Below are 15027 nucleotides of genomic sequence, written 5' to 3' on the forward strand. Positions count from 1 at the left end.
CGGCAACCATACGCAGCGCTGTACTCAGGACAGGGCGAGAAAGAGGCGCGAGCGGCCAGGGGCGTCGCTAACCTGGAACCAGGGCGGGGCCTGGGTCGGGGGGGGGGGGGGCGTCCTCCTCTGACATTGGCTGCACAACTTCTCCGCCGCCTCCCATTGGGTGGCAGCCTGCAATTAAAGGCTCAGGCTGCGCTGGCCCGGCAGTGCAGAGCTGTTGAGGTTGGATCATGGAGCTGAGCCGGGGACTGCAGCAGGTGAGCCAACCCTGCTTTGCCCAGTGCCTCCCCCAGGGCGGGGATGAGGGGTAGAAGTGGGTGCCCAGCCCTGCCACCCAGCACACGGGGCATCTGTGGGTAACGAGCAAATGCAGCTGGGGAGTAGGAGCTTTTTCTCCTAGAACATGCAGAATGCTTGTAACAGGAGGTAAAGGCAGAAAGTAGAGCTCTAGACACCACTTGTGGGCTGATCGGTTCTAGTGGTAGGAGGCAGAGTTTACTGTCTGGTCTCGGTTCTGCTGGGGGGGGGGGGGGGGGGGGGGGGTAGAGGTGCTCTTTTGCCTCCGCTCACAGTAAATCACTGCTGCACCACAGGCTCCAGTACGTTATGAGCCAGACGACGCTGTATTACAGTTACTCACATGCTGCAACCGAAGGGGAAGCGGTGAAGCCAAAACCAGCTACACAAAAGAGCTGGTGAGAAAGGGCAAAGCTTGAAAAGAAATTCTGCTTGTATGAGCTTTGGGCCTTTAAAGTGGGTGATGCACTGCCAGACTACCTGATCCAGCTGTCACCCAGTAACAGTTAAACGCAGCGTTGATATCCGCTTTGAACCCAATTCGGGGTTTTTTTTTAGGGATGTGCATTCGGTTTCCTTGTTTTTGTGTTTTCTGCTGCATTGATGGGGAAAAGTTATTTGTGGGATTTTTTTTTTTCATGTCATTGGTGTGCACTGACTCTGCAAAAACTGTATTCCTATTAGAAAAAGAGGACAGCCTTACACTGCCAATTATACTGCTCCTGGAAGAAAAAAATATCTTTTTAGGGTGGGCAGCGCACCCCTCATCTCCTTAATGAGAAGGATGGGACTGTGCAGATTTTAGCTGCTTACAAAGGTTCAGCTGTAAACATCTCCTCAGTGATCTGCATGAGAGCAGACCCCCACCCAGGCGTGTCCCCTCCTTTCCAACACTGGCTCATCGCTGCAATAGCACCAAAGCGCAGCCTGTGGGTAGCGCATCGGTGGTCCTGCTTGCACAGTGTAAGAACTGTGGCATAGCTATAAGGGGGGGATTCTATATATGGTGCTTAAAAGATCCACACAGAAAACATTTTCACCTATGTGTATTCTATAAGCGGCGCCTAGATTTAGGTGCGGTATATAGAATACGCTTAATTGATTTCCCAGCACTTAAATACGCGCATCCATTTACACCAGCGAAAATATGGCGTAAATCCTGGCGCACTGGGCCATATTCTATAAGTATGTGCATAAATTTTGGAGCGCCCACAAAACACCTATTTTCCTGCCCATAACACCACCCCTTTTTGCCTGTGCACATTAGAAGTTAGGCATATTCTGCGTTACAGAATACGCTTAGCGAGTTGTGTGTGTAAATTCTAATTATTGCTTGTTAAGCCAATTAAATTACGCACGTTGTTACAGAATACGCTTGGGTATCGGTGCAGATCTCTAGATACGCTATGTAGATTCCGGGGGATAATGGCGTAAGAACCCCTGAACAGTAACATTTCTTGATGTTTTCCTATTTCCTATCTGTCAGTGTGGCCGTTTCCAATTCGAGTGTAGCTGTATAGGTTTTGGGGGTCCAGATACACTCAGATTATGGTGTGAAATAGTGTGGGGGATGGGAATAGGGCTTCACTTTAGAGGAGTTTTGCACAATAGATTGCACAGGTTGTGTCTTTCCTATTGTACTGCACAAGCTGAAAAGCCACACTTTAGTCATAAGGTTACCATGCATGCGAGACCCACAAGTGGCAGAATTAACCAGCTTCTCCAGTGATTGACCTACCAGCCACTGCTGTTGGTAGTATAATTGCCATGGAGAGTCAATGCTGCAGGCAGTTCACGGACCATACAGGGCTCTCCTCAAGTCCTGAAGAGTTAGTAGGGTTTCATGCCGTGACACAAGAGAGAGAGCTGGGAGCAGGCCTGCAGGTCTGATTAAGTCTCCTTTAACTTCTGTTCCTGGCCCAGTCATGACAGAAACCGAGATAGGAGTGGGGTCATTCCTTTTGCATATTCAGGGGTCCTTTTACTAAGGCACGCTAAAAAATGGCTTGTGGTAGTGTAGGCGTGGGTTTTGGGCGCACGCCGATCCATTTGTTAGTGCGCCTGTAAAAAAAGGCCAACTTTTTTTTTCATGCGGCAAAATGAAAATTGCCACGCGTCCATTGTGGGTCTGAGACCTTACCAGCAGCCATTAACCTGGTGGTAAAGACTCACGCGGTCACAGGGCGGTAATGACCTACATGTGCCAAATGCGACTTGGTGCCCGTCTGTTGCGCACGCCCGAAAATAAAAAAAATATTTTTGGACATGTGGCAAAAATGAAATTACCGCAAAAACCATGTGATGGTGGTAACTTCATTTTGGCACGCATTGGGCATGCGTAGACGCTTACGCAGCTTAGTAAAAGGGTCCCTCAGTGTGGGAGTTGCAGGACTTGATGTCTTTACCACTGGAGACAGAGCAAGGTGTTTATAGGACTGTAGCAGCTCTGAAAAGCAGATCACCTCACCCTGCGCTTCTCTAGTGAACTTCTCCACGAACTCGGGGAAATTTAATTCCATAGACCCCTTTGCTGTCTGTTGTGTAATTCCTGCATTGAGGGGGTCTGCAACTGCCAGTCCAGCCTTTCCAACACACAAAAATGCCTGTATACAGGGGAGTCAGGCTGGCCAGCCAGGTCTGAATCAGCCCTTTGTTTCAACAGCTGGAGGCTGGAGGGCTAGGTACAGCACAGAACGGAGCAGCAGGCATCTCTGCAGAGCTACAAAGCCAGTCTGTGAGTTCTGGGTGACTTTCTCATTTTTCCATATATAACCTTGGTTTCCAGCTGCATGTACCCTGTAGAATAAAAGTATGCAAAAGACAGGAGTGCCTGTCTACTTTCCTGATGTGCCAGAACTATGCCCTGACCTCAGGGCATCTCCAGTAATTCACACTTCAGCACCTCTTCCCAGTGCTGGATGCTGTGATCACCCCTGGGTGATCTGCAGCTGCTGATCAGTCACAGCTTCAGACACAACCCACAGCTGTAGAGGAATCCACTAGAGGTAGAAGAGCATGTTTTGAGGGTGGCAGGTGGTGCTTAAGCAGAAGATGCTTCACAGAGGGGAAGGGAAATGGGACTTGATATACTGCCTTTCTGAGGTTTTTTGCAACTACATTCAAAGCGGTTAACATATATTCAGGTACTTATTTTGTACCAGGGGCAATGGAGGGTTAAGTGACTTGCCCAGAGTCACAAGGAGCTGCAGTGGGAATTGAACTCAGTTCCCCAGGATCAAAGTGCACTGCACTAACCACTAGGCTACTCCTCCACTCATTCCACCAATAAGAACCAACCTCATCAGTGATGTCACAATGGCTTGATTGCCCGATACTTGGCTCACTTCTGATATTGTGATATCATAAGGGAAATGGGACTTGATATACCACCTTTCTGTGGTTTTTGCAACTACATTCAAAGCGGTTTACATATATTCAGGTACTTATTTTGTACCAGGGGCAATGGAGGGTTAAGTGACTTGCCCAAAGTCACAAGGAACTGCAGTGGGAATTAAACTCAGTTCCCCAGGATCAAAGTCCACTGCACTAACCACTAGGCTACTCCTCCACTCCACTTATTAGCAATGATAAATGATGTAAGAGGGGTCCAGTCCGGGCCATGACAACTCCATTCGTCTCATATGAAACTCTGAGCTCAAGTCTTCCAAGCTTATGCCGTAGACTTTCAAAACAAGCCACAAAACTTCAGAAATGTCTTTGCAGACCTCAGTGGAGAGCTCTGCAGCTTTGATTATCCGACTGCTCTACATTCAGAGCTGGCTCATAGCTTACGGTTTGAATTTATGCTTCATTTAAATACAGCAGAGTTAATCTTTACACTTGATGAGAAATGCTTTTATACTCGTACATATTTTCCTCTATTTCTGCATCATAACAGGAAAGCTACAGTCTTCTGTATAACGTGGAAGAGCTTTCTAAAGGCTACACAGCAGATTCTAACCGTTCTGGATGGAATGGCTAATGACAGACCACCTACCCCCTATGTTTAATGGGCATCTCTTCCTGCTGACATGGCACCTTTTGGTGGAGGAGTCTAGGAGCTCGCTGTGGGCACCAGTGGGGCCACAGTGTTACTACATCATTCCATCAGTCTAGGCATATCATTTGACAGTGTGTCTGGCATTAATTAGGGCTTTAAAATGGAACCCTAAACCAGTATTCATCTCTACTTATTACTGATGGCTTGGCTGGCAGAGTGAGAAAAACCAGAGAATCTCTTGCTCACAATGACAGTTTATTCTTTATAGTGTGCCTTTACCCAAGGCAGATGTTTGTGTCTGTGTCTGAAGCAGTAACTATTTATTTGGGCTCTTAAAGAGATGATTGAGGTGGTCTTGCAGACTTTATTACAGATGTATAAGGCAGCTTTCAGACCTCCCCAAAGCCAAATCTTAAGATCTTCACTTGATTGAATGCTCTGCGAAGAGAGGAAGAAGTAAAATTATAAATAGAAACCTCAGGTCCTCTTATTTATTTGCTGCATTTTCCCACTTATTTGCAGGCTCAATGTGGCTTACATTGTTCTGTCACGGCGATCGCCATTTCGGAGTGAGAGATAGAAGTGGTATTACATTAAAGATCATGATTGACATAGTAGATTAAGCATTCAAGTATAAAGAGTTCATATTCGGAATAAGAGATAAAGTGGTATTGCGTTAAAGTTCATTCGTGGTAGAATAGGCTTTGGTAGTTGGATATAAAGAGTTAGATTTTATTCATTTCAGTCTTGTTTCGTTGTCTGGTAATTAGGATGGATCGTTGCGGTATGCCTTGTTGAACAGGCAGCTCTTCAGTGATTTCCAAAAGTTGGTTAGGTCGCGCATTTTGTTCACGTCTAGTGGTAATGCATTCCATAACTTATGTTGGTATTGCTGTGTTTCTGCAGGTGAAGAGGCTAGTGGTGCTTTCTTTTTAGCAGTGACATTTAATAGAAACAGAGAAAAATGAAGGCAGATTAATTCTGGCATTTATAATCCACTTAACCATTAAGTTCAAGGCGGAAGAGGACAATCGCACATTATGTGCAGGTACTTTGTCCCTACAGGGCTCACAATCTTGGTTTCTGGACCTGCGGCAATAGAGGGTTAAGGGTCAGATTCTATATAAGGTGCCTAAAAAATCCATGCGGTAAACACGCCTAAGCATATTCTATAAGTGGTGTCTTCGATTTAGGAGTGGTATAGATGGTCTGCTCAGTTAATATCCCAGCACCTAAAACTACCCTTCATTTCCACCAATGAAAATGTTGCATAAATCCCCGTGCATAGAGTTATGCACACTGGGCCATATTCTATAACTGCACGTGTAAATTTTGGAAAGCCCGCAAAATGCCCATAGCCACGCCCCTTTTGAACTATACACATTGAGATGCTATGTAGCAAATGTCTTGCTGAGGTGAATAGTCAAAATGTGTATAGTAGCAAGCATAACCGGTCTTAATTCATTGTCACATATTGGAGGGAAAGACCTCAGATGCTCGGCTCTTTATCATGGATATTTCCACAGGACTGCCGTGTGAACTTCACCAGTCTTAAAAACCTCCCGATTGTGTGTTTTTTTTAATTTTTTTTTTTATAATTGATGATTTACTCTTATTAGAATCTTTCTTCAGTGCTTTCATATAGTGCTATCGTACACTTACTGCATTACTTCATAAGGACTTTAGAATAGGACATCCATAGTAATTAAAGCTGAACAAGGACACTTAGGTTAACAGGATGAAAGCCCGCTGCACTAACCATTAGGCTACTCCTCTACTCATGGTTTGTTTTTGTTTGCTTGTTTTTGTTTTTACATATTTTATAAAGACTTTTCACAAGTTGATTATTCGTTCAATATGGATCAGTTTATTACTGCTTGTATTGAAATATATATATATAAGCGCTTTGACCCTGCAGTTGATGAAAAGAGCCTGTTAGGGTTTCAGATTCTATATTGTGGTCTCAATTTTTACCAATATCTGCTTCAGATATACCTTGTATTTATGGGGTCAATTTGTTTGAAAAAGTTGCCTTTGGATTCCCGCTCTCCAACTGTCCTCCAGGTCAATGAAAGATATGGCACCTATTTCACAGATTTAGTGAATGTATTAAATGCTGGATACATGCCACCTGCACTCAAGAATGCTGTTGTGTGTCCAATTTTTTTTTTTTTTTAAACCTGGATTTTAATGATCTTGTCAATCTTCAGCCAGTTTCATTACCGTATCTTGCCAAAATCTTTGAGAAAGTAGTGTTAACAGTTTTTGGATATCAACATGTCTGGATTTTTATCAACATGGATTTAGACATAAACATTGTACAAAGCCTTCTTTATTGTCCACAACAGATGTGATTTAGGTTAGGGTTTGACAAAGCAGAAAAGTTCTTCCTTATTTCATTGGCTGTTGCAGCTGATTTTGATCTCCTAAGCCATAAAATTGTTAATAGATTAATTGAATTGGGGGGGGGGGGGACTGTTCTTGCATGGTTTCAGTTGTATTTTTCAGATAGGACCCAGACTGTATTGATACATGATTCTTTGGATTTGTATCCAGTTCATTCAGGTGTCCCTCAAGGGTCCACTCTTTCAGCTACCTTATTTAAGGGTCCTTCTTACTAAGATGCACTAACAGATTTAGTGAATGTTAAATAAGATGCCCATTATGTTCCTATTGGCATCTTATCATTTAGCATGCCTTAGTAAAAGAATCCCTTCATCTTTACATGTGACCACTTGGTACCCTTGCAGAATCTGGGTTTTTTTTTTCTTTGTAGGATCATTTGATAATGCTTTTGTAAGGGCAACAGTATGTCTTCAGGAGATTCAAAGATGGATGTCTGCTAACCATCTTGCTATATATATGTGTAAAAATGAGATCCTCGTTTGTAGTAGAGCTCCTCTGGATTCGTTGCCATTAACACTGTCAGTTGGTAACGTCCCCCCCCCCCCCCCCCCCCAGTTCATTCTGAAATTAAACGTTTAGGAACTGCTAGATTTGTCCCTTTCAATGAAATCCCAGCTCAAGGGTATGGGATTTCCACCTCACATTTTCATTTGAGACTATGTAGCCGTTTAACGATTTTTAGAATAGTGTTGCGAGCTTCGGATTTAGTTTGATCCTGCCAATTTCATCCTTACCGTATCTTGCCAAATGTTTTGAGCAAGTAGCATTACAGTTCTCAGATTTTCTCATGAGAGGTATATTAAGTATAAATAAACTTGATTATTGTAATGTTTAAATTTGGAATTGTCTTGGACTATGATTAAAGGCATGTCGAGCCATACAAAATTCAGCAGCTTGATCGATAGGTGCTATACGCTTTGGTTTTACTCTGATACTTTATTCTTTACATTGGTTTCCTGTAGTTTAGTGAATTAAGCTTAAAATACTTCGCTTCTCTCTTTCCCATTTACTAAGCTGCACGCTAATGCAGACACGGCCTATTCACTTTGAATGAATTGTCAACAAGGAGGTTGCTTTGTAATATTTTGGCCCGTGAAGCACCTTTTTTGTCTTCGGTGATATTGGACACTTCTAGATTGCTGATGTGTGAAAACTCTAGGAAATTGCGTTTGCCTGCCAGCCAACCATATCAGTAGATTGAATCACGTGAAAGATCCTTTACTTATGTGGGCCATTTGAAAGGCATGATTTACCACTTGATATAAGAAAGGCAGGTAGTGTTGCTTTTCCAAAAAAAAAAAAAAAAGCTGCTTTTCTCACAGGCTTTTGGTGCATAAATGATTGGAATGTTATGTGCTATGATGGAAAGCATATTAATTGCATTTTTATGTTTATTTTGTATGTTGTGTAATTTTATCATAATTATGGATGTTTTTTGTTCTCTGTCTTGAACTGTTTCTAGAATAACATTGACCAACAGCTTGTCTCTCGATTTATTGAAAATGTTTTGACAGTATTACCGTAGGAGTTTACTTGGATACCATTCTATCCTTGGTCCAACAAGTTAATTCAGGCTTTACAAGCAAAATTGGTTTTCAATTTTCATTTAGATCTATTCGATCTATTTTTTTCGGTAGAACTTCTTGCAGTATTGGTACAGTCCCTGATTCTGTCCCATTTAGACTACTTTTAGACTACTGCAATAATTTTGTATTGTTTTGCTTTGTCTACCTTGCTATCCCATTTACAGGTTCTGCAGAATACTGCAGCCAGATTGATTTTTTTTTTTTTTTTTTTTTGAAAAAAAAATTGACTGGACTCCTTGCCTGGTTTAATTGCATTGGCTTCCAGTAAAGGCCAGAGTGTGTTTTAAGCTGGCTTGTCTGGTCTAAAGTATTTGATGTTTTTTCTCTAGATCAGGAATGACCCATTCTTTACCGTTTCCCTTAGGCCCCCTTTTACAAAGCCACATTAGCAGCTGCTGGTGCGGTAATGCTTGACACAGCTCGTTCACTTTGGCCATGTGGCAGCCACTAGAGCAGCTTTGTAAAAGGGGACCTTAAGCTTTTATAAACATTTGAAAATGTATTTGTTTCAGAAATTCTATAGGTAATTTTTGTTTCATTTTCATTTTTTCATTTATTAGTTTGTATCCTGCTTTGGCCACTAGTTGGGAGTTAATGGGTTATAAGAATTGCAACACAATTTTATAATTTTTTTTTTAATTTTATAATTTTATTAACATTCTTATTACAGAAACATGGAGCATACAAACATAATTGGGCATATTCAATGTTATGAAAAAAGAATCTGTTCTCACTCTTAGACCACTATAAGTGAGATCGGAGACTGGTAATTGAAGGAATATAGAAAAGAAAAGGCTGTTGACACGTTTTAAACCCTCGTTCTAAATACTGCAAACTACCTCAAGCTGGAGGCGAAGAACTTTTTAGCATCGACGAAAAACTTCAGCTGCTCAGAAGCAAAACACACATACTTGACACAAAGATTACGTATTTACAGGGACACTTCAATAACAATGAAGTGCCCAATTATCTAGCTTGTTGGTTTAGCGCTAAAAGGGCTTTTCTTCTTGCTTGTATTAATTTTGTGACATCTGGAAAGAGTGACCTCCTTAAAAAAAAAAAAGTCTTAGATCAGATCATTCTGAAAAACAAATATCGTTAACAATGCAAAATGCTCCATCACGTCTATAGCAGAGTTCTCAAAAAAAAAAAAAAAAAAAAAAAGCCATCCAATTATTCACATCCACTCCATTTTCAATCCACAATTCCCTTTTTGTATTTCCTTGGGAGATATCACTACCATTCTTTAAAGAAAGAAGGAACTGGTAAAAAGTAAACTTTTTTTAATTTTAAGGAGTTAAATCCGGGGAATACGTCAGAAATACTTTTTTCAATATGTCCAAGGGAGCCGTAACACTCGCATTAGGCAAGTTCAGCAGTCAGATTTAGCCTCCTGTTTAAATTTTCCAGTTCCGTTTTCCAATGTATGTTCAACTTGTCTTTTGCCAAAGCAGCAATAGCTTCTTGATTGCATTGTACCTATTTCATTTATAGCCCGCTTTGATCCAAGGCAGGTAACAACATAACAACCAGATCATCTCGAACATACCCAAACTGCAAAGGACTTAAACACAAAGCAACCTATGCATCCAGCTTCTCCTATATAAGCACACAATTATTGAACGCACTGCCAAAAGTTGTGAAGACAACCTGCGACCACCTAAACTTCAGGAAATCATTTAAAAACCTACCTGTTCAAAAAGGCATACCCCACCAACCCAACATAAATGCCTGCACTCTGCAACACAACATAACCAAAGCTTGTAATGGACACTACATAATCTTTCCTCTCCTTGATCCCCATTGTAACTGAAACATATGTTCCTTACTCAACCACAATACCACCTCTATTTGTTTCTTTACCGGACTTGGCGAACGCCTCTACGGTACTATGTAAGCCACATTGAGCCTGCAAATAGGTGGGAAAATGCGGGATACAAATGTAACAAATAAATGAATAAATATATAGTTTCAAAGACGCAACAATACAAACTGAAAAACAGTGGCATCACTTCAGCATAAATACTGCAGTGTCAATGTAAAAGCAGCATTAGGAATCAATAAGATGGTCTAACAGATAACAACATGTCAACATCTGTTTAAACAATACAGTACATTGCTGAGATTTAAAAAAACAAAGGTAGCTTATTCCATGCTCCGGCTACAGGAAGAACCAGTTCTGGCGATTTGTAATCACAAATGCCTCAAATCAGCTGTTGAAAGTAAACCAGTAGTGCTCTAGATGGTACATAATGCTGGAAAGCAGTATGCAAATAGTATGGAGAGTCACGATATAATCCTCGATGAACCAATAACAGTAGTTTGAATTTAATCCATTGTATCACAAGTAGCCAGTGCAGTTGTCGCAACAAAAGAGATACATGGTCAATCGTGAAAGGTACCAGTCGAGCGGCCAACTTCTGGACCATTTGCAATGCCTGTACACAAGACTTAGGCCCAAGTATATAATACAGCCACTCTGAATTCTCATCCCCTGTAATCTCACCACACTCAAACCTCTACTCACAGAAAATGTATACCATATGCTCTCTTGTTGTTATGTACTGCCTCTTTTAGTTTCTCGTTGTTTCCCCCAATGTTTCACTGCTCTTTTCCATTGTTATATTCCTTAATGATACTCTGAGTTTGTCTCGTGTAACTCCTCACAATGTAATCCATAACCGAGTAGTAACAAATTGTATTTCTATCACTCACAACTTATTGTAAGCCACACTGAGCCCACAAAAAGGTGGAAAAATGTGGGATGCAATAAAATAAATATAAATATTGCAATAGTCCAGAACACTGAAGATCATAGCCTGCACAACTTTTTGAAAATCAGTCCTAGGTATTAAAGGCTTAAACTTGCTCAATAAACGTAATAAAAAATGCAATTTCTTCCGCTGCTTGAATGTGTGACCTAAATGACGATGAAGTATCCACAAAAACGCCCAAGCTTCTCACCGAATCGGATATCGAGATAGAAACTTCAGCCAGGGAAATAGTTGAAGCTTTCCTAACATGTTGAAAACTCCACCTTAACATTATGCATGTTAGTAGTCAGCAAATTTCATTTCAGTATTTATATACCACTTAGACCTAAGCAGTTTCCAGTTTCATTTTACAGGTGCTGGGTCTGTCCCTAGTGGGCTCACAATCTTAAGTAGAACATTGTACTATTTATTATTTGTAGCATTTGTATCCCACATTTTCCCACCAATTTGCAGGCTCAATGTGGCTTACATTTGCCGTAATGGCGGTTGCCATTTCTGAGTAACAGGATTACAAATGGTATTGTGTTAAGGTGCATGCATACATTTGCCGTAATGGCGGTTGCCATTTCCGGGTAACAGAGTTACAAATGGTATTGCGTTAAGGTGCATATATACATAACATACATGGAACATACTATATATGGAACAGATCATGGTATAGGGTAGATTGTGACATACATTAGGTCCTCGACTATAGAGAGACCCTATACAACATACGGTTTAAAGTGGTATTGCTAGATCATTAATATCAAAGAGGTTGATCAGTCATGTGATAAGTTTGGTTATGTATAGATCGTGTATAGTGTTATTATATAGTATTCAAGATGGATGTTTATGGTATGCCTTCTTGAAAAGATCTGTTTTCAGTAGCCTTCGGAAGACGGTTAGGTCTTGTGTTGTTTTTATGGCCTTCGGTAGTGCGTTCCATAGCTACGTGCTGATGTATGAGAAACTGGTCGCGTATGTGGATTTATATTTTAGCCCTTTACAGTTAGGATAATGGAGATTGTGCGTGATGATCTTTTTGCATTCCTAATAGGCAAGTCTATAAGGTCTGACATGTAGGTCGGAGCTTCCCCGTGAACAATTTTGTGAACCAGGGTACAAACTTTGAATGCAATTCGTTCTTTTATTGGGAGCCAGTGTAGTTTTTCTCTTAAGGGGTTTGGCGTTTTCGTATTTCGCTTTCCCAAATATGAGTCTGGCTGCTGTGTTTTGAGCGGTTTGTAGCTTCTTAATGATTTGTTCTTTGCATCCGGCATAAATGGCATTGCAGTAGTCTAGATGACTTAACACCATTGATTGTACTAGGCTGCGGAATACTTCCCTTGGGGAAAAAAGGTTTAATTTTTTTAGTTTCCACATTGAGTAGAACATTTTCTTTGCTGTATTTTTCGCATGGTCTTCGAATGTGAGATTTCTGTCAATTGTGACTCCCAGAATTTTCAGGCTGTCCAAGACCGGAAGGGTGTAGTCTGGGGTGTTTATGGTATTGGGTTTGTTTGTGTTGTATTGTGAGGACAGGATGAGACATTTTGTTTTTTCTGCGTTTAGCTTTAGTTGGCATTCGTCCGCCCATGAGTTCATTATTTGGAGGCTATTTGTGATTTCGGTTATATCTTGTTTGAACGGGATGTAGATCATGACATCGTCTGCATAGATGTACGGGTTGACTCCTTGGTTGGATAGCGATTTGACTAAAGGTGTCATCATTAGGTTAAAAAGGGTTGGTGATAGCAGTAATCCTTGCGGTACTCCGCATTCAGGTTTCCATGGTGTTGACGTTTTTGAGTTTGAAATCACTTGATAAGTTCTTGCTATTAAGAAGCCTTTAAACCATCTTAGTACGTTTCCTCCGAGCCCGAAGTAGTCTAGGATGTTCAAGAGTATTTGGTGGCTGACCATGTCGAACGCGCTGGACATATTGAATTGTAGGAGTAGTACATTGTTTCCGGTTGCAATTAGTTGTTTAAATTTGGTTATGAGTGGTTAGCACTGTTTCAGTGCTATGGTTGGATCGAAATCCTGACTGTGATTCATGTAGTATTGTGAATTTGTTTAGGTAATTGGTGAGTTGTTTAGTTACCATACTTTCATTAGTTTTACTATCAGGGGGATGGATGCTAATGGTCGATAGTTGGTTGTGTCTTTGGGTATGGGTGTAAGTAATATATTTCCTTTGTCCTTGGGGAAGAGTCCATGTTGTAGCATGTAGTTCAGATGTGACGTAAGGTCTGTTATGAAGCATTTGGGTGCGTGTTGGAGTCTCCTGACTTGTGTTTTTAGTTTTTTCAGTTCATCATTGAACCAAGGTATTGAGCTGTGTCTTCGTGTGGTTCTTGTTTGTAGTGGTGCAGTTTTGTCTAGTATGCTCCTGCATCTGTTGTCCCAATTTTGGAGATAGTGTTTGGAGTCTGTGCTAACCATTCATTTTTGTAAATCTGTTGCCAGAAAGTAACAGGATCGATCTGTCCTCTAGTGGTGTAGGTTTGTGCTTTCTTGCTTGGGGTGTCTTTTTTTCCGCCATTGTAGGGCTATGTTTAATTTGTGGTGGTATGGCTGTCCATTTTGTATCTGTTAGTATAAGGTTTGAGTCTAAGGATAGTTTGTGTGTAATTAGATCAATTGTGTGTCCTTTTGACATGTGTAGCTTGCATATTAGACAAGTTGAGGTCCCATAGTTGTAGGAAGTCTTTGCAGTCGCGTGTATTGGTTGCATTAGGGTCTTCCAGGTGTAGGTTTATGTCTTCTATTATGAGTAAGTTGGGGTTGTATACACATGTATTCAATATAAAATCTATAAAGTTTGACTGGCATTCTTGCCAATTTCCTGGTGGTCTATAAAACAGGACCACGTTTAGATGGTCGAGCAGGTTAGCATGGTGGATTCTAACTGAGGCAATTTCGAGTTTTGGTGTTATGGACTCAGCAGTTATTATGGTGAAGTGGGATCTATAGATTAGTGCTATTCCACCTCTTTTTTTTCTTTCCTTGTCCAGTGAGTAATTTTGTAGCCTGGGGGGCAGAGTTCTAGGATTATGGGGTCCTTGTGATCGTGGATCCAGGTTTCGCTGATGAGTACTAGGTCAAGATTGTCTGCTGTGATCCAGTCAGTTGTTGTTGTTTTATTTACTACTGATCTGGCGTTTATGTATCCCACCTGAATTGTTTGGTAGAGGTCTTTTTATGTTCGTAGTTGTGATGATTTTCTTAAGTTGTCTGTTCTCTTGTTGTGTAGGTTTGTCCTTTCTTTCCTTTGTGATATGTTTGTCCCCGTGGGGTAGTTTTTTCAATGTTTTGATTATTGTTGTTCTGGTGAGGTGTGTTGTGCCTAGGTAGTCTGAAGAGGTTTATTATTGTGGGTATGTTGGTGTTTGTGAGGGGGGGTGGTTATTGTTTGGTGAAATAGGGATAGTGTGTAGGTTATTAGAATTAATTTGGTGATAATCATTTTGTTGTTTTTCTTTGGGATTCTCTTTAAGGTGGGAGTGATGGGTTTTTTGTACTACTGTTGTACCTGGGGTAAAGGAGGGTTAAGTGACTTGCCCAAGATCACACAGAGCTGCAAAGGGAACTGAACCTGGTTCCCCAGAATCTCAACCCACTGCTAACCATCAGGCAGCAGCGGGAATTGAACCCAGGTCCGCCACCTACTACACTAACTATTAGGCCACTCCTCCACTTCAGTCTTAGTCATGAAAGATGAAACATCCGTCTCTGTCAGCGTTGTCTCCAACTTGGAAAGCATCCTTCATACACTGTCCAGGGTCACCCCGCTCAAGGCCAAAGATTGCGTAAAGTCTGACCCTCCATTTTTTTTGACAGGACACAGAACATGACCTAATTGTACGTAAACCAATGAGAAACTGAGCTGTGAATGCAATGGCCAAATGTACTGGGAGGGAAACTCACATTTCTGACTAATGCCCAACTTTACTTAGGGCTCCAGGAATCAGTCCTGAAATTT

At 41.3% G+C, this 15027-nt stretch overlaps 1 protein-coding gene across 1 annotated transcript in view; it reads left to right on the top strand.

The window, feature by feature from the left end:
• Positions 1-206: 206 nt before the first annotated feature.
• The window catches only part of LMCD1 (LIM and cysteine rich domains 1), a 36670-nt gene continuing 21849 nt past the window's right edge, over positions 207-15027 (top strand). The window contains exon 1 of the mRNA XM_030206712.1: positions 207-254. Coding sequence (XP_030062572.1) covers positions 228-254 — 27 coding nt within the window. The 5' untranslated portion in view covers positions 207-227. The remainder of the gene's footprint in view (positions 255-15027) is intronic.

This window comes from Microcaecilia unicolor, chromosome 6 (assembly GCF_901765095.1).
Source record: "Microcaecilia unicolor chromosome 6, aMicUni1.1, whole genome shotgun sequence".
Taxonomy (NCBI): Eukaryota; Metazoa; Chordata; class Amphibia; order Gymnophiona; family Siphonopidae; genus Microcaecilia; species Microcaecilia unicolor.